This window comes from Filicampus tigris, chromosome 12 (assembly GCF_054856515.1).
Source record: "Filicampus tigris isolate MCC_2025a chromosome 12, RoL_Ftig_1.0, whole genome shotgun sequence".
NCBI lineage: Eukaryota > Metazoa > Chordata > Actinopteri > Syngnathiformes > Syngnathidae > Filicampus > Filicampus tigris.
The window spans coordinates 18976157-19000224 of NC_141228.1; the positions used below are offsets into that span (position 1 = coordinate 18976157).

General features: G+C 41.7%; 3 protein-coding genes across 8 annotated transcripts in view; 1 reads left to right on the top strand and 2 right to left on the bottom strand.

Annotated features, from left to right (window-relative positions):
- Positions 1-83: 83 nt before the first annotated feature.
- LOC147138988 (E3 ubiquitin-protein ligase RNF170) lies at positions 84-6538 on the bottom strand. 2 transcript variants are annotated; one of them, XM_086046622.1, is made up of 7 exons: positions 6447-6476; positions 4093-4185; positions 3058-3151; positions 2540-2648; positions 1383-1456; positions 991-1101; positions 84-485 (listed from the first exon to the last, which is right to left on the bottom strand). In XM_086046622.1, exons 2-7 carry the CDS (start codon positions 4119-4121, stop codon positions 177-179), a joined length of 726 nt encoding a protein of 241 aa, XP_085902748.1. In that variant the 5' UTR covers positions 4122-4185; positions 6447-6476; the 3' UTR covers positions 84-176. The 2 variants fall into 2 exon arrangements, with proteins under 2 accessions (XP_085902748.1, XP_085902747.1); XM_086046621.1 differs by lacking the exon at positions 4093-4185 and having other exon boundaries at positions 6447-6538.
- On the top strand, positions 6065-20563 carry hook1 (hook microtubule-tethering protein 1). Of its 2 annotated transcripts, XM_086046605.1 has the most exons (22): positions 6065-6224; positions 7411-7496; positions 7620-7692; positions 8234-8284; positions 8518-8650; positions 8851-8918; positions 9038-9100; positions 9632-9715; positions 11359-11519; positions 11626-11766; positions 12783-12984; positions 13458-13568; positions 13643-13730; positions 14368-14434; positions 14504-14644; positions 14910-14997; positions 15088-15119; positions 15991-16073; positions 16147-16247; positions 16324-16425; positions 17453-17521; positions 17614-20563. In XM_086046605.1, exons 1-22 carry the CDS (start codon positions 6180-6182, stop codon positions 17770-17772), a joined length of 2148 nt encoding a protein of 715 aa, XP_085902731.1. In that variant the 5' UTR covers positions 6065-6179; the 3' UTR covers positions 17773-20563. The 2 variants fall into 2 exon arrangements, with proteins under 2 accessions (XP_085902731.1, XP_085902732.1); XM_086046606.1 differs by lacking the exons at positions 6065-6224; positions 7411-7496; positions 7620-7692 and adding an exon at positions 7702-8121.
- LOC147138990 (choline transporter-like protein 5-B) overlaps positions 19833-24068 on the bottom strand; it is a 29537-nt gene continuing 25301 nt past the window's right edge. For 3 of the 4 annotated variants that reach the window (XM_086046607.1, XM_086046611.1, XM_086046609.1), the window contains 4 exons: positions 23766-23836; positions 23529-23617; positions 22735-22819; positions 19833-21500 (listed from right to left, as the gene is read on the bottom strand). In XM_086046607.1, the coding sequence (XP_085902733.1) occupies positions 21382-21500; positions 22735-22819; positions 23529-23617; positions 23766-23836 (364 nt within the window). In that variant the 3' untranslated portion in view covers positions 19833-21381. Of the gene's footprint in view, positions 21566-22734; positions 22820-23528; positions 23618-23765; positions 23837-24068 lie in introns of all 4 variants that reach the window. The other variant, XM_086046608.1, reaches the window with a different exon arrangement.

Below are 24068 nucleotides of genomic sequence, written 5' to 3' on the forward strand. Positions count from 1 at the left end.
AAACTTGATAAAACTTCCAAATCATTTGAACACTAGAAACATTTTTGATTTGAGAGAAAACAAATATTTTATTACACAGAAAAACAATATACAGTATATTTACAGGGATGTTCAGTCCAGATTAGTAGAATGCCAACCATTTAAACGTAATGATTTTGAAATGTTTGCATGTTCTTCTAGCTGGCCACAACTCTGGCGCCATCCGAGTGCCCTCTCCCCGTCGCCATCTGATGATTGACGTTGAGGACACACAGGAGGAGCAGGACCACCACCACCAGGTCGTCCAGTAGGCCCAAGAGGCCGCAGAGGGACGAGGACGTTTTCGGGGAGCCCGATGGGGATGGCTGAGAGGCCGCGGAGACGGCGGCACCGGCGCAGCACAGCGCCACCCGCAAGAAGAAGAGCCACACCAGACCCCCCGGGGTGCCCGAACCGCGGACCGCCAGCTGCAGGAGGACGGGAGCGTCCGACAGGTAGTCTCGGATCTGGAAACGGAACGGAGCATAAACATACAAATACGTACATATAGCCAAAATTGGCTACAGAATATAAATGCATTAAAAAAGAAAACATTATGGTGATGATCAAAACAAAATGATAATTGAAACCAAAATCTTATCAAAAAATAAAAGAAACTTAAAACATGTACTTTCTTATTTTAATAAGAAACTACATTTAGTTAAAAATAAAAATACACTGACAAAAATTGTTCAAATATGTTAGAAAAAATTAGGAAAATTAAGAAATTAGAGTAACACGTAAAAATGTATTAAAAAAAATTACTAAATAAGTAAAATCATCCACATATAAAAATAGAATCTAATCAAAATCATTAAAATATTTTAAAATAAAACAACTTGAAAAAAAATACCAAAAAAAAAGTAAGACTAATAGGCTACTGGGGAAAAAATGCAACATTAAAAAAAACCAAAAAAAAAACAAATTGATTTTATGTTTTTTTTCTAAGTTTTGTTTTAAGGGTGTACTCACCCGTCTGGGCGCTCCAGAATAGCGTTTGTTGTAGTCGCTTATTTGGCCCAGAACTGCCTTGGACTGCTGGTCCGGTCGGCTCTCGTTAAACAGCTGACACATGGCGCTAACCTGAGTAGAAACTTAAACTTTAAACTTACTCACTCCATTCAAACAAACACACATAACAATGTACAGTGAGCCTCCACATATTTGTGAATTTGCATATTTGCACATTTTTTTAATTGCAAAACCTCCACGTCACCTTATTTAAACAATAAAAGCTTTACTTTGGCACCATCTGGTCGAATCTTGGTGTTGTTACATTTTCGCCAGTCGCTACAGGGGTCGGTCACTCTCCCCCACAAATAGCGGCGGTTCACTATATATAAACACGTAATGTAGTTTGGTACCTTTTGTCTACAGAGGGGACAGTTGACCGCATCCAACCATGTCCCGTGCCTCCAATAGGCGATCAAACATGGAGCTGCAAGACCAGGAAAAAAATGAAAATGTAAAAATGATTGAAAGCAAAATACACATCATACCTGTCAACTTGTACGTTTTCCCGTATTTTATCAGTTTTTTTTTTATCACTTCAATCATTTCAATCATTTCCGTTAGCGATCCCGAGTGCAAACTTCGGCGGACTTTCACGAGCAAAGTCTTATATGTGAGTGGAATCCCTTTTTTTTGTCTCTTCACACAAAACCTTTTGTTTCTTTGGTTGTTTTGCAGCTTCTGCCTTGACACCAGTAATTGCACTTAGACGTGAGAATCACCTACTGTCTTTCTAACCAATGGGGAACGGGGAGAAGTGATATATGACGTAAAGCATGTCAGCACATTTGTAGTTTTTTTGTGTGGTAGGGTTCCTACCCCCCTCCTCAAAATTGCATAGTGCCAATAAAAACGATACAGACCCCCTCAGGCCATGCCAAATGTACCAATCAACCAGTTGTAAGTCGATGTTCCATCAGAGGAGTTAGGAAAATATTTTATTAAGGTCGAAAACGTACCTAGTGTTGCTTTAAATACGACTAGTAAAATAATAATGGTAAACATTACAAAATGTAGATGAATGGGTTGATGAATGTTTTTGCCTATCAGGGCAGTTGAGTCAGCTGATAAGAGTTAGTCATTAAACAGTGGACAGATGGCCCCCAGACCGCACGCGTCACACTGATGAATTAAACACACAAAAGTGTGACAAGAGCAGACCACCTTTTTGCATGGGCAAACAACCGCTGGATCACAATTGGCCATAATCTTCCTTTTTTGAAGAATATGAACAAGAAATGTCCCCAATCTCTCCTAGAGCTGCTGGGCAATTTCAGAAACTAAATTGGAATTAATTTTCCATTCATCCATCCATTTTTTTTTTTCTTATTTCATTGATTGATTGATTTATTTATTTTTACAGCGCTTGTCCTCATCGGGTGAGCTGGAGCGTAAAACGTGGTACATCCACACAGAAAGACAAGCATTGACCACTCACACTCACACCATAAACAAATCTAATCAGCCCGTGTAGGGGCGGAGCCCCGCATGTGTGCGCGCGCACTCATACCGCAGAATAAATGTCCGCAGTTGGTCTGCACGGGGAAGCTGGCCACCTGCAGACACACTGGACAATGTCGCTCTCGCTGGCTTGTCGGTGGACACAACTGCGAACATTCCTGCACCAGCAACAACAAAATAAAGCAGAAAGTAGATTAAAGGGTGGGGGTTAAAAAAACGACACAACTATGGCCCTGTTCAAGCTCCAAAAGGGAGCGGCAGGATTATATTAGAGAGCTTTTACAGCCTGTATGCTTGTCATACATATTAATCCCTAAATATACAGTATTTATTATATTAGAATATAACAATGATAATAGCCTCCCCAAAAATAATAGGCAGGTTTTGTGAAGACTGATTCCACACAGACTATACCAGATATGGCATCTGTAAAGCTGACACTTTAAACCAAACATATTTCAAAATGCATTGCAATTCCATAACAGGGGGGGGTGGGGGGAAATGAGAAGGGAGTTGAAGAAAAAAAAAAACATACAGCAAATCAAAATGAAATGATGACATGTTTACCATGCTGCTGGTTGTGGGCGGCGGCGGTGTCTGGCCTTGGGGCGAGCCCGGGTGACCCTGACCAGTTGGACCTTGAGAAGGAAGACGGCACCATCTGCAATGTGACAGGACGCCAAGGTAAACACGCATCCTTTCAAATCTGATGGCTGCGATAAGAATAGTCATAGACTACATACATCCCTTTTTAAAGCGTCGCTCATTTTATGAAGCGCCATTTTTAAAGCAGCACTAAGAAGCCAGAGAACGCAATTTCTGAGGAAATTGCCGGTAAATGCCGCCAATCTCAATTGAAATGCTGTTGAATTTGTTTTTGTAAATATGGAATGTTAGACTTTCATTGCGAAAACTGAAATTTGGAGAACGAGGGAATTATGGGCATGTGGAAAAAAAAAAGTTGCTTGGACGCTCAGAATGAGCCGAACAGTGTATCAAACTCAAGCGAACGTGAATATCTACAGATGTGCATCGCCATCACAGTACGTGGTTATTTTTTGATTGGTTAAACCCTTTGTTGTTGAAAACTGGATCTTCTCTACAGACATTGAGCACACTGAAAAAAATGATTGTTGAATTTACTCAGTTTTATTTTTGTCAAGTGGTTGCACATAATAAAATCATCCATATCCAAATCAAATTTTAAAGTTAGAACTTAGTATAGTCTGCTTTAAAAAATCTATCTGGATTCAGATTTTATTTTGTGCAACCACTTGACAAAATTGAATTGAGTAAATCCAACCATCATTTTTTTTCAATGCATGGAATAATTACAAAAAAACAGACATACTGCATGGACATATTTTGTACATACTCCAAAAGCCATTTTTGTCATACACCTTTTTAGGAAGCGAGTGGTCCTATGTGAACCCCCCCGGAGTACGGCTGATGAAAAATTGTGCCCTCTCCATCATTGAAGTTGCCTATCCCTATTCCAGGTTAACAACATTCGTATGCCATCTGGAGCACATTTCCATCCCCAAAACATCCCACTCAAACTGAAAAGCGTTGCTGGATTTCGTGCCAAGCGTCCAACCTGACCTGATCTTGGAGATGTGACGGGCGCTCATAGTGAAGCTGAAGCAGGCTGGCGAGGAGGAAGTGAAATGCGGCTCGTCAGCATGCTGGTGCGGCCTAAATGACATCTGCCTGTTAATCATCAACCACCTTCTCCTCTCCGGCTTTGCGTGCTACGAGCAGTAACCCCATGAAGTCATGTAAACGCTGCTGGTCGGATTAGCAAATGAACGCGGAAAAACATTGCCGCAAGCCATAAAACGAAATGCGCATTCCAACGCTGGTCACGCGACTGCAGCAGATTGAAGGAACCGGAGCACGCCCACTTAAAAGTAGGCTAGGGCTGACCTGGACAATTATTTACCTAACGCGCCATTCTACCTCATTATGATGGCACTAAAATAAACACACAGGAGGCACATGAGAAATTTCAAATTCTATTTCGTGAGGCAAATCAGGCCAATCAAGTCACTGTCCAAGAGGCTTTTTATTGACTGAACAGAGCTGGAATTGAGTAAGAAATTCCAAGCCAATCAAACATTTGAGCTTTGTAACAACCAGTCCCTCTAGTGAAAGTCCATGCTGTAAGAAATTTTAAGTTCCATCAGACTTTTTTTTATTCAGGCACTGGCTTGTCAAACTAACTTTGGGGACTTTTGTATCAGTTCCTCCATCTGGTGAAATGATCCAATCGGCTTTTTTGTAGAGTCCAGTTCACCAAGTTGGACTTGTGTGAGAAATTTCAATTCCTGTGGGAAGTGCCCTCGCAAATATTGACGCGTCCTCACCTTCCACTGAGAAGCACTACACATGCAGCAGATCATCTAAAAATAGCATTAGGTCACTCAGTGAGGGAGGGGGCTTAGGGTCTCGGAAGAGAGATAAAAAGCCTGGCTGCTGCACCAAAGTCCAGTCTTGGGTCATCGTTAAACATCACAGTATTTTTTTTTTTCCTTCTTCTTCTCCAAGAGGGGCAAAGTGTAATGATGAGCACAGGGCAGGAAATAGAACCTTCTGCAGTATAGGTAAACATCTGCTCAGTGTACAATAACAAAAGCAATACAAGTCATAAAATACCATCTATTACATACGCATGTTAATTCCGCCAAACAGATGCTATGGCATAGGTCAAAGACTACCGACTTGTGTGAACGTGACTAGAGAGGTCAAAGAAGTTCCAAGTCAATCAGACCTGTTTAGTGAGATGCTTGACCTGTCAAAAGTAACTTTTGAGCTTGGTCAAATTCCTTCCAACTAGTGAAATTCTATGGTCATGACACTTTTTTTGTGTGAGAAATGAGTTAATCAGACCTTTTTGGTGAGGCACTTAAATTGGCCGATACATTTTCATGATCAAGATGAGTTTTTGTAGAGCCCATTGAGCTGGACTTGTGTGAGGAATTTTACTCTTGTAACACTCCGGTGTACCTCATTGTGATGTGATGAGAAATTTCAAATTCGATAAAGACATGTTTGGTTATAGACACTTGGCCTATCTTTATCTTTATAAACTAAAAACTGAGCTGGTCTTGCATGAGACATATCATGTCAAATGGTAAGTAGCTTACTTTCAGTACTACTGCAGTTTTATGACATAGTGGTTAATTTATCTTTATGCTTTTATGAGAGACCCTATCTAAGGGATTATCAGAAAACACACACACACACACCACAGAATAGTTCCGAAAATAAAATCACATACTGTATTGTATAATATATTTATTTATTTGTATTCATTATTAATTATATTAATGATAATAATATTGCTAGTACTTATTTTTTGTTTTAATTTGTTCTGACCAAAAAAAAAAAATCTCTCATGACGTCCCACGATTGGTTTACGTGGCTGTCAATCTTCAAGCGTCTCGACGTTGATTGGATACGCCGCCAGCGCGAGTAAACGCTGAAAAAAATAAGGCGAAAAGCCGATTTGCTATTCACCTTCGCTTTTACGCTATTTGTGGCAGAGCGATCGTTACCTCCACTATTTCTACGTAATTGACGTTAAAGCTTTACCTCTCGACAGCAGGTGAGGTCAAATGCAAAAAAAGCGGGGAGACAGAGCGGTGGAGAGGACGTAGTTTATGTATTTATCTGCATAGTCGGGACAAATGGACGAGAGCAAAACGATTTTGGTTGAAAGCCTCATAATATGGGTGAGTTTTGATGTTTGTTTTTGCAGGGCACCTACGCTGTCTGACACACGGAAACCAGTCGATGCCAACAGGCAGCACCTGTTTGGAGGTGGTCGGGCTCTTCGATAAAAATACTAACTAAAGTACATTAGCGTCAAATATTATCACAACGTGTCATCTCATTTTTAAAATCCAAGTTGTTTAACAGCAGTTAATTGTACGTATCGGCTTGTATTGGCTTACCCGGGAGGTCGCGTGCCACAGCTAATGTCAACAAAGGTTGCCAGTTTGGAGCCCCCGAGACGATATCCCCCCATTTAGAACACTAATCCGGTTAACCAGGCAGACGAGTAACGGCAGTCATCTAATTAAGTCCTTATTTCATTAACGTTTTGATAGGCACTTGCTTGGCCTACGAAGTCAAACTTTTGACCTCGCTGACAGAACCATTTGGTGAAAAATCATGATTGAAGTTTTTTTGTGCGAGAAAAATTGAGCAAAATTGGTGTGAGAAATGTCAGGTCAATCAGATGCCTGTGCACTGTCAAATGTAACTGGAGCTTCGTAGCTGTAATTCTATGCCTCAGAGTTTTTTTTTTTTTGTCGAGTAAACTGAGCTGGACTTGTATGAGAATTTTCAAATTCAATTAGATTTGGTTGGTGAGCCACGTGGCCTAGCTGTCACTTAACTTTTGAGCTGATGGCAGCCTATCACATCTGGTTACATTTTCATTTCAGAACTTTTTTTTTTATTATTATGAATTTGAGCTAAATTGGTGTGAGAAATTTCAAGTCAATCAAATTTTTGGGGGAGGATTTGTGTGGCATTTTAAACTGAGCAATTCTAGGGCTTAATGGCTTGTCTTAAACTGACTTTTTAGGAATGAGATTTGAGAAATTTCAAGTTCAAGCAAACCTGTGCAGTGAAGCGCTTGTTCTCTCAAAAGTACCGGTAACTTCTGAGCCTCTCTATTTGGTGAAATTCTATAACTTGAAGCTTTTGGCCTATCGATCTCCACCCGATTACATTTAGCACACTAATCTGTTCACCCGGCAGACGACGGACGACATCTAATTAAGTCCTTATCATTAACGGTTTCTTTAAGCAACAACATCCTTAAGTAGGCTGACCTATTAAATAAGACTATGATTGGAGGTGTTAGATGAGGAAACATTTTGCAAGTTATTTTTCCCATCTTCTCTGCAGCTACAGACCTTCAACACCTCTGCACCGTGCACAACAGTAGAGGACCTGACCACCGGCGCCGCCATATCGCAGGCTCTGCAGCAAATGTGAGGAGAAGCACATGCACACACACCCTGGGGCATTCATTCAGAAAAAGTAAATGGCAAAAGCCAACCCCACTGGCGTGAATAATGCGGTGATTAACGATGAGCACGGTGTGTGTCACGCAGAGACCCCTCATGGTTCACTGACGGATGGCTCGCTCGCATCAAAACAGACGTGGATGACAACTGGAGGCTGAAGGTGGAGAGCAGCTCTCGGTCATCTCCCATCTTTTGCTCTCCCAAATCCTCTCTTTGCTTTAGTCCTCACCTCCACCAGGGGGCGCTGCTGCTGCGGCTGCTCCCAGTTTAACACAGCACACAAACCCCGCTCACCTACATGTATTATGTTTGCTCGCTACGTTTACTAGCTAATACCCGCCACTGCCTCTTCCTGCAAGCCTGCTCTGGTTATGTTTCTTCTCTCTAGTTACAATGGAACTTCCAACTCTGGTTGATCTAGCCTACGAGTGTTCCAAATGCAGCAAAGTTGTTTACTAATGAGGTTTAATCGAAGAGTCAAAGTGACACTAGGATTATCACCAAGGCACAGTTCGTCTGTCAGTGTGAGCTGAATTGTTTTAAAAGTGAGGACAAAGAGTTTACGTTTGTGGATGGCAGACCTTAAACTGTAAGATCTATCAATTTCATCTGTTCGCCAAGTTTTATTGACTACTGTACTAGGACCGTATTTTAATAGTCTTATGTCTGAATGTGTGCGTGTGGCTGTGTGATCTCCACAGCTGAACAACCTGAAGAAGATCCTGCAGATGGTGCTAGAGTATTACAATGAGGTAGGCCGGAAAGGTCATTCATCGTCTCCTCATCTCGTTCATTGTGTTTGCGTGTCCAATCAGGCGCGCCGTTGTGTTGTTAGCAAGACGCACAAGAAAGAACACAGTGTGCATTGTGGTTAAAAAAAACTCGGATCAAGTGCGGTATGCGCTAATATAATCACATCTCCAGGCTACCGAGGCAAAAAGTTCACCATTTTGTGCGAGGTGTAACTCATTGTACTTCGTACCAGGTCTTGGTCCAGGGGCTGTCTGACTTCCCCCTGCCAGACGTGGCCCTGGTTGCCGAGCACTCGGACCCCGCGGAGCTGGGTCGGCTGCTGCAGCTCGTCCTGGGCTGTGCCGTCAAATGCGAGCGCAAGAAAGGTGGGGTGCCCGCCACACGTGCAAATAACGCAAAAAAAAAAAATGTAACATAATTATTTGCATTTTCTAGCAACGAGAAAAAATGGATTGAATTGTGATTTTTGTGAAGAAAATCTTATTTTAAGGCTGTATTGTCCAGCCCTACATGCGCACAACAACAACAACAGCAGCATATTGAGTGTGCATCTCCCCATTGCTAGAATACATCCAGATCATCATGACGCTGGAGGAGTCCGTGCAGCACGTCGTCATGGCAGCCATACAGGAGGTCCAGTCCGTGCATCATAAGCCATTACACATACTGCTTGCTGAGGAACGCTTTCCTTGTGTAAATGGTTGAAAAGCCTGCTGACTTTATTTTATTATTTTATTTTTATTTTTTTACAGCTCTTACATAGAGAGACCATGTCCCCCTTAGGAGCAGAGCTGTCTGGGGACCTGGAACAGCAGGTCAGTGCTATTGGTATAGGGTTCAAGCGCTGGAATCACATTTTTGGGGGCCTCAGCATGCCTGAGAACAATTTTGTATTCCTGTGAAAATGTACTTTAGGCCTTTAAAAAAAAGGAAAAGAATTACCCTGTGAAACCAGTTTGAACAATCGACATGAATCATAACAGGATGTGTGGAAAAAGTCTTTAAAACCCAAGTCCAAAGTCTGCCATTTTGTTTTGAAGCAGCTATTTGGGTTGAATTCCAGGACACAAAACAGTCCAAAAAGTCGCTAGGACCCAGGACAAAAGGAAGTTGACCATTTTTGTTTGAAGCAACCATTTTGTGCAAATTCCATGGCTCATATTTTGATTGACTCCTACTAGGAAATCTGGTCAAATGACAACGAACACGGGTTTGAGTGAATCACTTTTTGGCAAAGCCTCAACATACCCGAAAACTCAACAATTTTAGCTAATGCGTGTACCCAACCTCAAAACTAAATGTTGTTAATTTAATTTAATTTAGCTTGTCCGTGTGCGTGTGTCCAGCTAATTAAAGCTTTGGAGGCAGTGTCGGAACTTTCCTCCGAGAAGGAAGCGCTCGCGCAACGCTGCCAGGAGCTGGACCAGCAGGTGACTACTCTTCTTCTAAACACACACGGACACACACACACACAGTGAAAGCACACACACGCTTGTCTGCGGGTCAGTGTAAACAAAATCTCGCCATTGTCTGGAGCTGCTGTGGCAGAAGGGCTGCGAGCTTATACAGTCTGCCCGGCGGCTCTCTGCGTTCACACCGCACTCATCAGCAGGCACTGACCCATCCCGTCTTCAACCGAACTCTCGACAGATTCAGTTGTCACCTTTGCCGCTCCGCCAGGCCCCCGCGTTGGCCGGCAGGTAAGTCCCACGTGAGCCAAACTAAACCGCTGCGCTGCTTGGATGTTGACGCTAACAGGTGGCTCCGTCGGGACGCTTCACAGCCATCCTGTTTGCATTGAATCACATACAGGATGATGCAATTTAGCATTTGATGGTACAGTGAACCCCTACTTATGTGTGATTTGCTCTTCACGCATTTACCTGCATTTAAAAAAAAAAAAAAAACGTTTTTTTCCTCCCCTCTCAATATTGTGATTGCGATTTAATATGCGATTATTTTTGGGGGGGAGGTCCTTTTCTCATGTAGTTTAAAAATGTTTTGGTCTTATACGTTAGGCTTAAAGCAGTTTTATTTCAAGAATATGTTCTATGCAAGCCCACTAGTTGAAACAGGGCATTCTGATAAATATCGCGTTTGTGTTCATCCACTCGTTTTTAGCCATCTCCGGGGGCGGCCATTTTGTCACTTCTGTCGCGCGAAAATGACATCACATCTGCTCACAACGATCAATCACGGCTCAGACTCAGAAAACTGGTCAACCGTGATTGGTCGTTGTGAGCGGTTGTGATGTCATTTTCAGTCGACAGAAGACAAAATGGCCGCCCCAACAGAGGGCTAAAAACGAGAGCATTTTGCTGCTTAAATTCCACAAATGCAAAATTTAATCAGAATGCTGTGTTTCAACTAGTGGGCCTGCTGGGAATATATTCTTGAAAAAAAAAAAAAAATGTTTGGGTTGGCTCGCGCTCTAATTAAGCAAAAATAAAGACAAATGAACCATGACTCTATTTTAAAGACAGTTTATCTACTTAATTTAGAGTTATTAACATAATAAGCAGGTTGACTTGCTGTCTTAAGCGTTGGCTACGACAATACACAAAATGTTACCAAACAAGTGTGGCGTTAACATCAGATTACAACAAAAGTCCAAACAAATCTACAGCTTTATCACTTCAACTTGTCATGTTTCATGAAACAATATGTAAACATGCAATGAAAACTGCATTCTACTCCACTGTGATGCCGATTTGAATTCGATTGATTGTTCAGCCGGCCCTATTTACTATAAACAAATTTTCCTATTTGCATTTTTTTTTTTTCCTCCAATGAACCCGTCTTCAGCTATTTGTTGAAAATCTCATCTTATCTGCATTTCTGTGCTCTTTCTTTAATGCCCTGAGATGCCCAAGCAGAGTGTTCTCCCTAAAGTTTTTGGTTCGGTCCCGATGCCCTGTGAATAGTGGCGGTTTACTGTACTACCTGAAGAAATGTGGGCTGACTAACTGCGTGTTTGTGCATGGATTAACTTGCACTCTTTTTATTAACCGCTACCGCACCTTGAAGACTCTCCTTCTATGAGGTTACCCTCGTCTCTCAACCTCTTGCTCAGGTCGCACTTCTCCAAGAGGAAAACACGCTGCTGGCCGAGAGCGACGTCCTGACCGACCAGGCCAATCAATTGGACACCTTTGACGACCCCAACACGCTGTCGGGCAGGAAGCACAGCCAGCTACAGCAGCAGCTGGAAACGCTGCAAGAGGAGAACTTCAGGCGAGTCCCCCAACGTACAAAACAGCCACGAGGAGGAAACCGAAACCAAGACTTAAGACCCATTGTGTTTTTTTTTTTTTTTGTTTTTTGTTTTTTTCCCTCTCAGGCTGGAGGCCGCCAAGGACGACTACAGGATCCACTGCGAGGAGCTGGAAAAGCAGCTGGTGGAAGTCCAGCATCGTAACAACGAGCTCACCGGCCTGGCGGAGGAGTCGCGATCACTCAAAGACGAGCTGGACGTGCTGAGGTTTGTTTGTTGATTTCCTTTGCATTTTTGGGGGCGGGGGGGGGCTGTTTACTAGGACCGGGCAAAAAAAAAATCTGTTATTCCTTTATATAATGACAGCAATTTGATTGGTTAATTCAAGTGTATTTCTCAGAACAATTCTGGCTTTTGTTGTTGTTTTTGTTTTTAACTGTTTCCATAGTCCTTGCTGACGTGCACTGCTTACACCAACAACATGGCTGCCAACACAGAGGAGCTAGTGTTAAAAAACGAAAATCTGTCGCCAACTTGGCAACTTTTCGGACCCCTCTAGCGAATTCATTTATAAATTAATATTTAAAATGTTAACATTTAACATATGTAACAATGTAAATGTTAAACTATAAATCTACGAATAAATGTGAATTTATTAAGGATCCACATACAGCACACGTTCTGCATTACAATGCCTCTCATTGGCAGATATCTGGTATGTTTCTGATTTATGTCCATTTTTGGTGCCAATAGTGTAAATCCAGCCAAAGTAAAAAAAAAAATAAAATAAAATAAAAATGTCTCAACAAAAACATTAATGGCGTTTTGTAATCTTAGCACATTATGGAAATGTCTTTTTTTTTTTTTTTTTTTCTTGGGCTTGCAACCAAGACTGACCTGTGAGGGGCAGCACAATGCTACAGGGAATCCAGACTGGCAAGAAATACAAAGAAGAGCCGTGCGATGTATTTTCCTTATTGGCTTTTATTCCGTTTCAAGTCTCAATCAGTCCGGCGCATCTCCGGTTTTGACCACACACCTAAGGACTTACCATCATAAATATTCAACTGACTTAACGTTTACACTTGTCAGCCCTGAACGTTTCGGGAGGTAAAGTCACTCTTAACACCCCCTACACCAAAGGATAATTGCTGACAATCTTTTTTCGAGACATTCAATAATAGGCTCTTTGTTGACTTTGATTATAAAGGTTGGCAAAATGTGCATGATTATTAAGTGTCCAAAATATTCCACTTGAATAATCTATCAGTGTGTCATTTTAGGAACTGTTCGGACCGGGTGGTGATGCTGGAGGCCTCGGTGGAGACGTACAAGCGGAAGCTGGAGAACCTGGGCGACCTCAAGAGGCAGATGAAGCTTCTCGAGGAGAACAACACCATCTACATGCAGAACACCGTCAGCCTGGAGGAGGAACTGCGCAAGGCCAACGCCGCCCGGGCGCAGCTGGAGACGTACAAGCGACAGGTAGAGCCGCCCTATGGCGAGGGCCGTCAGACGTTTCGGGGTGCTGATGGCTTTGAGGGTGGAGGATTTTACCACTCAAAAAAGGCACACACACGATTTTTTTTTTTTTCAAATTCAAATGATCAGCGAGTAGGCTAATTATTGATTCATTGAGCATGTAAACAACATGAAAAACACGAAGAAAACAAAACAAAAAAAAAAAATCAAAATAAAGGGTCAGTACTTATCTTAATTCAGTAATGTGTATATGTTCAAGTATGCTCATTCATGTATTTTTATTTATTTATTTTTTAAATACTATTTTTTTTTTTTAAACCCTAAATTTCGTCAACCCCAAACTACGATCCCAAAACACTTGCTCATTTCAAACACATCAAACGTGAGGCCATTTATTTTTAGGGGAAGAGATGATTTGATTTTGAAAAAGTAATGAACGGATACCTGAGCTCGTCTGGTCGCGCGCTCCCCATCAGGTCCAAGAGCTCCACAGGAAGTTGTCGGATGAAACCAGGCGAGCGGACAACCAGGCCTTTGAGTTGACCAAGCTGGAGGAGAAACACGAGCTGGTGACCAAGGAGAAAGAGGTGCGACTCGCGTGAAACAGTCGAGGGTTGCGGGGGACGGGAGGGGCATTTGTAACGCTCGTTTCCGCCGGCAGCGCATCATCGCGGAGCGAGACTCTCTGAAGGAGCTCAACGAAGAGCTTCGCTGCACCCAAGCGCAACAGCACCAGCTCTCCCGAGCAGGTACGGCGCATCCTCAAAGTGCTAAGAGGGCTTCACTTTTATCACATTTTATTTTACAGACCAGTTTTTATTTTCTTTTAAAATTCTACACACAACACCACAAAATGATGATTTTTTTTTATTTTATGATATTTTTTTTAAATGCGGGAACGCTAAAGCACTGCGCAGTACATTTTGGAAAGTATTCACTCCACTTTTTAAAATGTTATTACGTGACGCCAAAATTCATTTGTTCCTCAAAATTCTACAGGAGAAACCGGGCGAATATTAGTGCAGTTTACTGAGTAGATTATTTTAATATACTGCCCCCTGGTGGCCAAAATGTGCAACACAATGCATTAAAGCATGAAATAATAATGTGCAAACGTTTTAATTCTTTGAATTGTATTTGTTATTATTGTGTGTTTTCAAAAAGTACAGTACTTTAGAGTGCTGTTTTTCTTATTAAACGATGTTACCCCAAAAAAAAAAAAAAATGGATTTATGGGGGCGTTTTGGGTTTCAAGCTAGGTCGCGGAACAAATTAAACACAAAGGTTAAGGCATCACTCGATCTAATATTTTTACAGTACCTCGCTGTGATGTCGCGTGTCCATCTCCCGAGTTCTAAAGTGCACACAAACTGTCTCATGTTGCAGGGATGCCTTCCTGCAGCAGCCCCAGCCACGAGAACCTGGCAGCGGAATTGATTCCCGTCGAGCACAGGTGCAAAGTCCTCGCCGACGGACCTCGTCGCCGCGCGGGGCGCTGACTTGATTTTGGGCTCGCGTCTAGAGAGAAGTTCATCAGGCTCCAGCACGAGAACAGGATGCTGAGAGTGCAGCGGGAAGAGTCGGAGAGGGAGAAGATCGCCTCCCTGCAAGCTCAGCTGGAGGACGCTCACAAGAGTCGAAGCCAATTGGACACAGAGAACAGGTTACTGGGGCTGACTCCGCCCTTCCTAAGCGGGGTACGCACCTAACCCGCAATTGGGCCAAATTTGAGCAATTTTGCGTGCTTTGGTTTTCCGATATCTCTCTCCGATGTCACCTCGCGAGCGAAAATGCTCAAATCTGACCCGATTATGTGCGCACCTCGCTTTTCTCCACTCCGTTCTTACCCGGGCGTCGCTTGCTGCAACCTGCTTGATTTGCGTCACGCGTCCTCTCCTTTTCCCCTGCGCGACCTGCTCAATGTGCAGATTGAGTCGCCAGCGGGTCGGCGAGCTGCAGCAGCAGGTTGAGGACCTCCAGAGGGCGCTACAGAGTCAGGCGGTCAAGCCCGATGACGTGAGTGCGCCAAACGGTTCCTGGCGGACGTTCCATCGGAATGCCGTGCGGATCCATATTAACGCTTTTTCCATGTTCACCACCTCACAGTCAAACCTGAAGCGGAAACTGGATGCTCACATGTAAGTCGTCGGTCATAACAGGAAGGAAATTGAAAGATGTGGGGGGGGGGGGGCGCCGCCTCGCTTCACAATGGATTTATAAAATAGTGCAGTAGTCTCTAACTAACATAATTACAGTCATTATTTGTAAGGAAAAAAACTAATCAAATGAACACAATAAGGAAAGTGAGCCTGCCTTTTTTTATTCTTATGCAAACTAGTTCAAAATGTGGCAATCGAATATAGTATATAATATAGCCCGCAAAGTATTCACAGCACCGTTACGGCCTTATCCCCAAAATGGATTCAATTCAATTCAAAATTCTTCACACAACAATCCATAATGACATGATTTAAAAAAAAAAAAAAAAAAATTCTTAAGAATTTATTCAAAATGGCTAAATGTGTGGGGGGAAAAAAGTAAAATGCTGAGAATACTTTTTGGGTTTAGTCACAACATGATTCTAAAATTGATGAAAATATTTTTTTTTTTTGTCCCCCTCAAAATTCGACAACAACCCATATTGAGAATGTGAGAAAAGATGTTTTGACATTTTGTTAAAATGTACTGTGAAGGAATTTAAAAAAAAAATGTCTAGGGACCAGGCCAGCCTGCAAATAAAAAAAAATTGACACCCATTCAATTGCGTTGGAAAAATAAATAAATAAATGTAACCCTAAAAAGTTCTTAAAGAATCAGGGATACACCGTCAATATTGTTCGGAGGTTCTCATTATTGGGTGTTGTTGATTTTTTTTTTTTTTTTTTTTTTTTTTTGAGGGGCGCACCGAATTTTGTCCACGTTCGAATAAGGCTGTAACATAACAAAATGTAGCGCGTTGAATATTTTCCGGATGCCGTGTACACTAAACCCGCCCACTTGTTTCTTCAGGGTCCAGCTGAATGAGGCCCAGGATGAAATCATGAAGAAGAAAGAGCTGCTGGAGGACCTGCAGCCCGACAACACTCACAACTGTGAGTGTCACGCCGCCGCACTCTTCTAATGACTCCCAAATATTTTTTTTAATTATTATTTTTTTTTGCTTAGCATTAAAGGTGGACGAGCTGATGGCTGCGCTGAAAAAGAAGGACGACGACATGAGCGCCATGGAGGAAAGGTACAAGATGTACCTGGAGAAAGCTCGCAATGTGAGTCGGTCGGTCTTCCGCTCTCCTCGGAGCGGGGGCGAGGCTTTTGATCCTTGGCGTGCTTGCCCCCCCCCAGGTCATCCGAGCTCTGGACCCCAAACTGAACCCCGCCACAGCTGAGATTCAGGCTCTGAGGAACCAGCTGGCTGACAGAGACAAGCAGATCCTCAACCTGGAGGTAATGCCGCTCCACATGGTCTTTTTTTTAAAAAAAATTATTTGAGCATCATGTTTAAAACAAAATTCACATGTTTCAAAATAAGATTTCAATTGAAACTCAAAGGAGTAGGTTGAAGTTCAAAGAACTTATAAATACCCCACCCCTCATTCACCAAATAAAATACGATGCTGTGTTGCATATATACCAACAATGGTTTACAATAATAATTGAAAAAATAATACAATTTATGAATTCATGATGTAACAGAAGGCAACTGCAAAAACGGGTTGTATACTTATTAATGATATGCCAAAATTGAAAAACTGATTTCGACATTTTTTTTTTTTTCTTTCCCATTCATGGTCATGTAAATGATATTGATGATGGATTAAGGTAAAGTGGAAAAACAGATTGGCTACAAGCTGCAGTTTGTATGTTTCTTTTTTATTTTATTGCTTTTCTCATTGCGTATTTCCGTATTTAAATTAGGGATGGATCGATTATAGACCGGGACGATTATTGCTTAAATACGTTACCACAAAGATAAGCGTACATTTTTCTTTCGATTTGAATGACAATATTTTACTTTTCACTGAAAATGAGTATCGGCTCCAAATATCGGTTATCGGCCTCCTTGACTACTAATAATCGGTATCGGCCCTGACAAAAGCATATCGGTCTATCTCTACTTTAAATCCTTACCGCATTGATTTGAAATGATGAAATCAATTAACAATTGCTGCAGCCGAACCCGACTTGGACTGGACCGTTGCAAAAAAAAAAAAAAAAAATGACTGTTGGTGACTCATGTCCACACATTGAACGATTTTATCTATGAGGATGCCATCTTATGAAGTTATTAAAAAAAAAAACATAGTTATTTCTACAGATAAATTTGCAAGTAGGTGAGGCGATCATTTTTTTTTGGGGGGGGGGCACATTTGATTGTCTGCATACACCATATTGCCGCACAAGTCAGATTTTAAAAAAGTGAACTGCCGAAGTGTAGCACCCGCTGAAACATTTTCCAATTGTCGCCCCGCAGCGTCAGTGCGAGCAGGCCCGACTGCGCGAGTACGAGGAGAAGCTGATAGTCTCGGCCTGGTACAACAAGGTAAGGTCAAAGATGTGATCCCCGAAGCCGCCGCCGTCGTCGTCGTCCACACCCACGTTACGCAGGAACGCGCTGCGCTGTTTTCCCCTCAGAGTCTGAACTTTCAGAAGCTGGCCATCGAGTCGCGTCTGGGCGGCCGCGCCGGCTCGGCGCTGTCCCCCGGCCAGTCCTTCTTGTCCCAACAGCGGCAAGTGTCCAATGCCCCTCGCCGGGCGCTCTCCATCAGCGTGCCCGGCGCCACCTCCAAGTAGGGCCGCTCGGAGCCACGTGCCTCCGCCTGTCCCGCTAAAACAGTGATTCCCAACCGTTATTGAGCCAAGGCATGTTTTTCTACCTGAGAAATAGCGCACATCGAACAAAAATGGCACAACAAGCCCATTTTTGCAGTTAGTAAATCATTTTCAGACCAATTAAGTGACATTGGATCATTTCCCACAACACACCTGATCAGGGCCCGACCGATAGATTTTTTTTTAGGCTGATTTCGATAGTTGGCAGAAAAAATGTACCTACATTTTCTTCTATTTTCGACGGAGCTTATGAGATATTTACTTGAGTAAAATCATCAAATAGAAAGTATATGTTGACCAAGACAAAAGGAGCTATTGGAATGTTTAAAAAATAAAATAAAATTCATTTAGACACAGCAAACATATTTACAACAAAACTGTTTGTTTTTTTTTAACACTTGAAAAAAAATACATATATATTTCTAAATAATACTTTTATTTTTGGGTGCCTTAATGCTTCGAACAACCTATAGAATGTACCCAATAAATGTAGGACAACCATTTGCGTTTTAATTGCATAAATTCAAATCATATATTTTGAGTACCGAAAAAGCTATGAAATAGGCCTACTTAACTAAATTGGGAAAAGTTTCCCTTACATTTCCGGTTACATTTGTATATTTACTGCAGTTATAATAAATAATTAGAATGAAAAAAAAAAAAAAATGGTGGTTGAATTTACTCCAATTTTATTTTGTGAAGTGGCTGTACAACAAAATCATCTGGATTCCGATACATTTTTCAATTTTCTTATTTTTACGTGAATGGTGTTTCCGCGTTAAAGACATCGCATTAATGTGAAAATAAATAAAAAAATCCAAAATTGGACATAAGTGTTTTTTTACAGGACAGCGATGATATATATTTATATATATATATATATGATGAAATCCTTTACTTCCTGCCCATACCTACCGAACAGCATTTACTGTTTCATGAGAAAGTACGATTATGTCAGCTTTTCATCGGCAAAACTTCCTCATTACTATTGTCTTGAAAAGGCCTAACATCAGCTGGCTGATTAATCGGTCGGGCCCTACACCTGATCACCTCTCATGACACTGCCGCGGCATAGTGGTTGGGACTCACTGAGCTAAGGGGAGCAATCCACACTCAAGTGACCTTAAACGTGTCAGCGCTTGGCGGGCGGCCGGGTGAAGGATGAGGCCGTCGAGTGCTCGGCTGACGAGATTTAAGGCCGCGCCCGTCTGATCCGACGTCGCCCGGACGCCACCACATCAGGAATATCTCCCACGCTGACTGAACAGGATCCCCGCAACCTTTAACTCGCATTACGTACGTGGAAAGTCAGACTTGATGGGTCGATTTGTTGCCAGCCGCCGACCGCTCGCACGCGCCTGGAAATTGCTAAAATACTACTTATGTGTGCAAAGATGCTTAGCAAAATAAAAGTTCGTCATCTGACGTTACAATCAGGGGACAAGAAATCCAGCACGTATCATGTTATTAGCCATAGAGTTGCACTGATAAGATTGTGATTTTAACACCAGCTTTTTTTTTTTTTTTTTTTTTTTTTTAATCTTAATGTCCCACACAGGATTGGGCTAAAATTCATAAATATTCTGGTTTTGGTTTAATGCTTTAATCTGCCCCCCCCCCCCCCCCCCTAGCAGGCTCTTGTCAGAATGTTTTAATATGCAAACTGTAAGAGCAAATGCAGATTCTTGGATGTTAAGGTCAAGTAGAGGTGCACTTGTCTGTATGTAATGTTGGGGGGGTAAGGGGGCGGGGCTTATGTAAGAAATGTTTAAATGAAATAAAATTGTGAATCAATTAAATGAGCTTTTCCCAATCGTGTGAGGAGTTCACAGGATACACTTTTCCGGCTTGCGGAAGAACCACTGAACCGACCGATCAATGAATGGATCGCAATCAGAACCACTCAAAAAGTGGTGTTGAAAATGCATCTATGGCCGCTTGAGGGGCGCCGTTGTTGGGCTCCAAACCGCAACACTGAAGTAGCAGCGGCGGCAAGCGTGTTACAGTAACCAACTCACAAGGCATTTAAACCATTCAATTTTATTGATTTTTTTTTTTTACAAAATGACTCAACATTGTCATTGGATTTCATTGATAAAAAAAGTCCTCTATGCAAAAGACGGAATAACCTTCAGACAGATGTGCGATTATACTTAGTATTAAAACAGCACTACATCATCTGAACAACCCAATTTAAAAAAAAAAAAAAATACCCAAAATGGCTTTGACATCCTTTTACAAACTATATCGCTAAAAGTTTCCGGTGTTAGCTCTAAAACCACAGAAGAAGAATTTCACCTAACCCGCCCACAACTAGGCACAAAAAGACACCATGAGCCCCTCCCCCTTGAGTTTTGACCTCCCACCAAGTCTGGTTTAAAAGTCAGTACATAAATGAGCATCACGGCCATGTGTGAAGAAGTCATGACTGAATAAAACACACCTTTTTTTTTTTTTTGTTTTTTTGTGGCTCAGTGTGTGTGGGTGTGTAAGTAAAAGGATGGTGGAAGATAGCAACCAAGAATGGCAAACCTCCACAGCCATTAAAGGAATCATGCTAGACACACGTCAAGTGGATAAAGAAAGTCAACACAACCGTGTTACAACAAAAGCTTTTTGTACATTAGAAGAAGAAAGGACGATACAGTAAGAATGTGTCAATCTTCCCACAGGACTTGTCAGGTGGAAATTGCCAAATTTGGTCTTGTCATTTTTTTTCCCACAAATCAAATAAAAAAAATATTGGTCTGTCCCCATGTTGTCTGTTTTTTTTCTACATATTAACCAATTTTAAGTAACGACAACAGAAATGTATTCGCTCTCTTGAACGCTTGATGTTTGAGAAGTGTCGCGGAGCTCATTTTTTGTTTATGACCGATAAAAGCTTGGTTTGTTTATGACCGATAAAAGCTTGGAATTTCTAGCTACGACGCCTTGGGAAAAAAAAGTTTCACCTGTTGCTCAACCTATCCCTTAATTCCTAAATATTACTAAGACATATATTACTGTCATTATATTATGATTAGTACAACCTGACGTGCTTGAGAAAAAATAAATAAATAAACGAGGGCGGATACAGAATCGGCGCAAAAAATGACAATTGTTCTTTTTCAATTGTTTCCATTGGATTCTACATGTTCACGTTTTGTTTTTTTCCTTTTTCTCACAACTATTTCAACAGGGTTGCGTTGACTTTCTAATTAACTCGGAAGTGAAAGTGCATACAAAACATGTTAGACCAGAAGACCAAAGTGTGCCACCACTTAAATATGGCGCTTGCCTTATACCACGGGGAGCCCCCGTATAAGTCCTCATTTTTTGTTTTTTTGTCTTTATAATCATCATTGTGGCATGTGATTGCAATCCGTAAGGCAGAAAATGCAGGAAAATGCAACACACAAAAAAAAAGGACGTGCATTCTTAAAGTGAGGACTTCAATGGAGTTGTCCTTTTCCGACATCCCCCCCCCCGCCCCCGAAACGGCAGCTCGAAAGTTGTTGCCGCAGGTAGGAAGAAGGGCGAGTGTCGTTCACCAGTTTGTTTTGAGTGGAACAGCCGAAGCCAAATGGCTCACTGGGAAGCATTCTCGCTAATGGGCTCCTCGTTGTGCTTGCCCAGGATCTCGCGCAGCTCACGGGACATGTAGTAGGGCCTCATGAAGGACCCGTCGTTCCTCTCCAGATCTTCGCCTGACCAGCGTGGAAAATGCAGAAATGAAAGCAGCAGGCGGGAAAAGAAAAGCAATGCAGAGCAGCTGAGTGAGGAGTGAAATAATAGCAAAGAGACACGCAAGAATCAATAGAAGCCAATATCGGCCAGTCACGATTATTTTTGGCTTGTCATCGTCTTCGGCAGTAGTTGACGCTAAGGTGGTGATAATCGAGTCCATGTTGGCTTATCAATGACGACTTTTAGATTTTTTTTTCTGTTTGTAACGCCCCGTCGCCCCGCCCCCCTCCCCAAACTTGCTCGTCCAATCACGTGAAGGCATACTTTTTTATCTTACGCGAAGTTCTGTATTGTTTTTATTTGAATCATTATTTAAAGAGGAAGCCAGGTCGTTTTTTTTCCACAGTAGTCTAAACACGGCATTCTGATTGATGATTCGTTTGTGGTTAGCAAGAAAACCCACCCGTTTTATCCATCTCACCCACGGACGTATATATGAATTGACGAACAACGCCGCTTACTCGCCGTCGGGTGAAATGAAGCCACCGGCGGCCATTTTACGTCGCCACGCGCTAAGCACACCTGGGTGGATTTTGCTGCTTAAAGCGGAAGTCAACGCAAACATATTTTTTTCAAGAATATGCAAGCCCACTAGTTGAAACAGGGCATTCTGATAAATATTGCGCTTGTGGAATAAGTGTTAATCCACTCGTTTTTAGCCATCTCCGGGGGCGGCCATTTTGTCTTCTGTCGACTGAAAATGACATCACAACTGCTCATAACGACCAATCACGGCTCAGATTCAGAGAACGGGTCAGCTGTGGTTGGCCGTTGTAGGCAGTTGTGATGTCATTTTCAGTCGACAGAAGAAAAAATGGCCGCCCCCGGAGATGGCCAAAAAAAAAAGTGCAATATTACCGTGTTAAGACTAATGGGGTCACAGAATATATTATTGAAAAGAACATTTCTGACTTGACTCCCACTTTAATTGTGTTTTTTTTTTTTTTTTTTTCCTGTACGTAAAATATAATGTTAATCCTCCAATCACTAGAGTTTGACAGAGCAGAAGAAATTGAACTGGCCGATCAACAGGAAGTGCCTGGCCTAAAAGTCATTTGATTTAGTCGTGGAGAAAGTTTGAAAGGAGGAATAGAAATGTGTAGTTAACATCTCATACGCCACACGATGTAGTGTTAATAAGTCTGTCTTTAAAAGTCAGTGTCACGGTGTGTCATGGAAAATAAGGCTACTTACAAAAACACAGGAACATCGTGTCCACGCAAATGGAGTAGACACTAAAAAATCCATGTGCAACCAAGTAGGATGCCAATATCACCGCCTGGAAGAACGAGGGGAAAAAATTGTAAATAAGAATAATCGTGAAAAAGCATTTGGGCAACAAAAGAAGATAACAAAGTTATGACTAAAAGTTCATAATCATCCATCCATCCATTGTCTGTACTGCTGAACCTCACTTGGTGTAGTTATATTTACATTTATTAATTATGATGGGCGGAAAAATGAGAAACTCATTTAAAAATGGGGCAAAAAAAGGTCATACTTGACAATTAAAAAAAGAAAAAGAAAAACATGTTTTCAAGAAGCAGTGTAATTTTCTCCTGGAAAAAGTGTTACCGTTACATAAATAAAAAAAATTCTAAAAAAAAAGAAAGGAGGGAAAAAAATGTATTTAACATATATCATCACTAACAAAAAGTGCATCTTGATATTTTGGGGGGTATTTTTTTTTTTTTATCCCAAACCAATGTAGATTTAGACTGCAAAATGTAATTTCAAAACAATATTAGGTATAATGTTATAGGATAATTTAATAAAAGCACAAGATTTTCTGTAAGTTATTTATTTTTAAGGGTAAAGAATTTGGAATTATATTAAAATATTTTAGGATTTTATTTTGTAACGTGTATGTTTTAATCAATTAATATAGGCAAATATAAACTTTTTTCTCTTAGTCATCTCGTTTTTTTGGTTTTTTTGTTTTTTTTTTGCAAACTTTACTGTACACCTAATATGAAAACTTTCCTTACCACCAGAGGGACCCCGTAGTAGTTTAGGGTTGGCGCCTCCCCTTTAAGGAGTGTTATTTTACGGGTGAAGAAGAAAAATGCAAGCGCACCTGGCGCACATGGAATCAGAGGGGAAAAACAATTTCAACGGAATGTTCAAATTGCAGGAAAAACAATGAGCGCAAGTGCACAAAACAATCAGCTAGCGCCAAGCAAATGAAGGAAAAGGGCTTGACGTGGGCTCGCTGGCGGACTCACCGACAAATCCTGCAACGAGAAGTTTCCCCAGGAATAGCAGGAAGTCGGTTACCTTGTCCAGGACGGCCACACTACAAGCAGAGAGAGAGAGAGAGATGCAAAAACAACCTTGAATGTAATATTGTACTTGAAAGATACAAACTGCTGACGTCTACCGCATATTTGATTCAGCACATCAGCATTGGTGGGCCAATCGTAGGATTCGCGCCTGCCATGTGGGAGGACTGGGGTTCGAATCCCAGCCAATGCATTCATTCATTCATTCATTCATTCATTCATTCCGCTGAACCCTCGCTAGGGTTC

What these genes read in the sequence shown, in the direction of transcription:
- hook1 (XM_086046605.1), top strand. Translation starts at nt 6,180, where the DNA reads ATGGACGAGAGCAAAACGATTTTGGTTGAAAGCCTCATAATATGG. An exon ending in TGGTGACCAAGGAGAAAGAG is followed by an intron (nt 13,569 to 13,642) that starts GTGCGACTCGCG and finishes TTCCGCCGGCAG; the next exon opens with CGCATCATCGCGGAGCGAGA. An exon ending in TCTCGGCCTGGTACAACAAG is followed by an intron (nt 17,522 to 17,613) that starts GTAAGGTCAAAG and finishes TTTTCCCCTCAG; the next exon opens with AGTCTGAACTTTCAGAAGCT.
- LOC147138988 (XM_086046621.1), bottom strand. Translation starts at nt 6,520, where the DNA reads ATGGGGGGATATCGTCTCGGGGGCTCCAAACTGGCAACCTTTGTTGAC. An exon ending in TGTGGCACGCGACCTCCCGG is followed by an intron (nt 3,152 to 6,446) that starts GTAAGCCAATAC and finishes GTCACATTGCAG; the next exon opens with ATGGTGCCGTCTTCCTTCTC. An exon ending in GTCCCCTCTGTAGACAAAAG is followed by an intron (nt 1,102 to 1,382) that starts GTACCAAACTAC and finishes GTTTCTACTCAG; the next exon opens with GTTAGCGCCATGTGTCAGCT.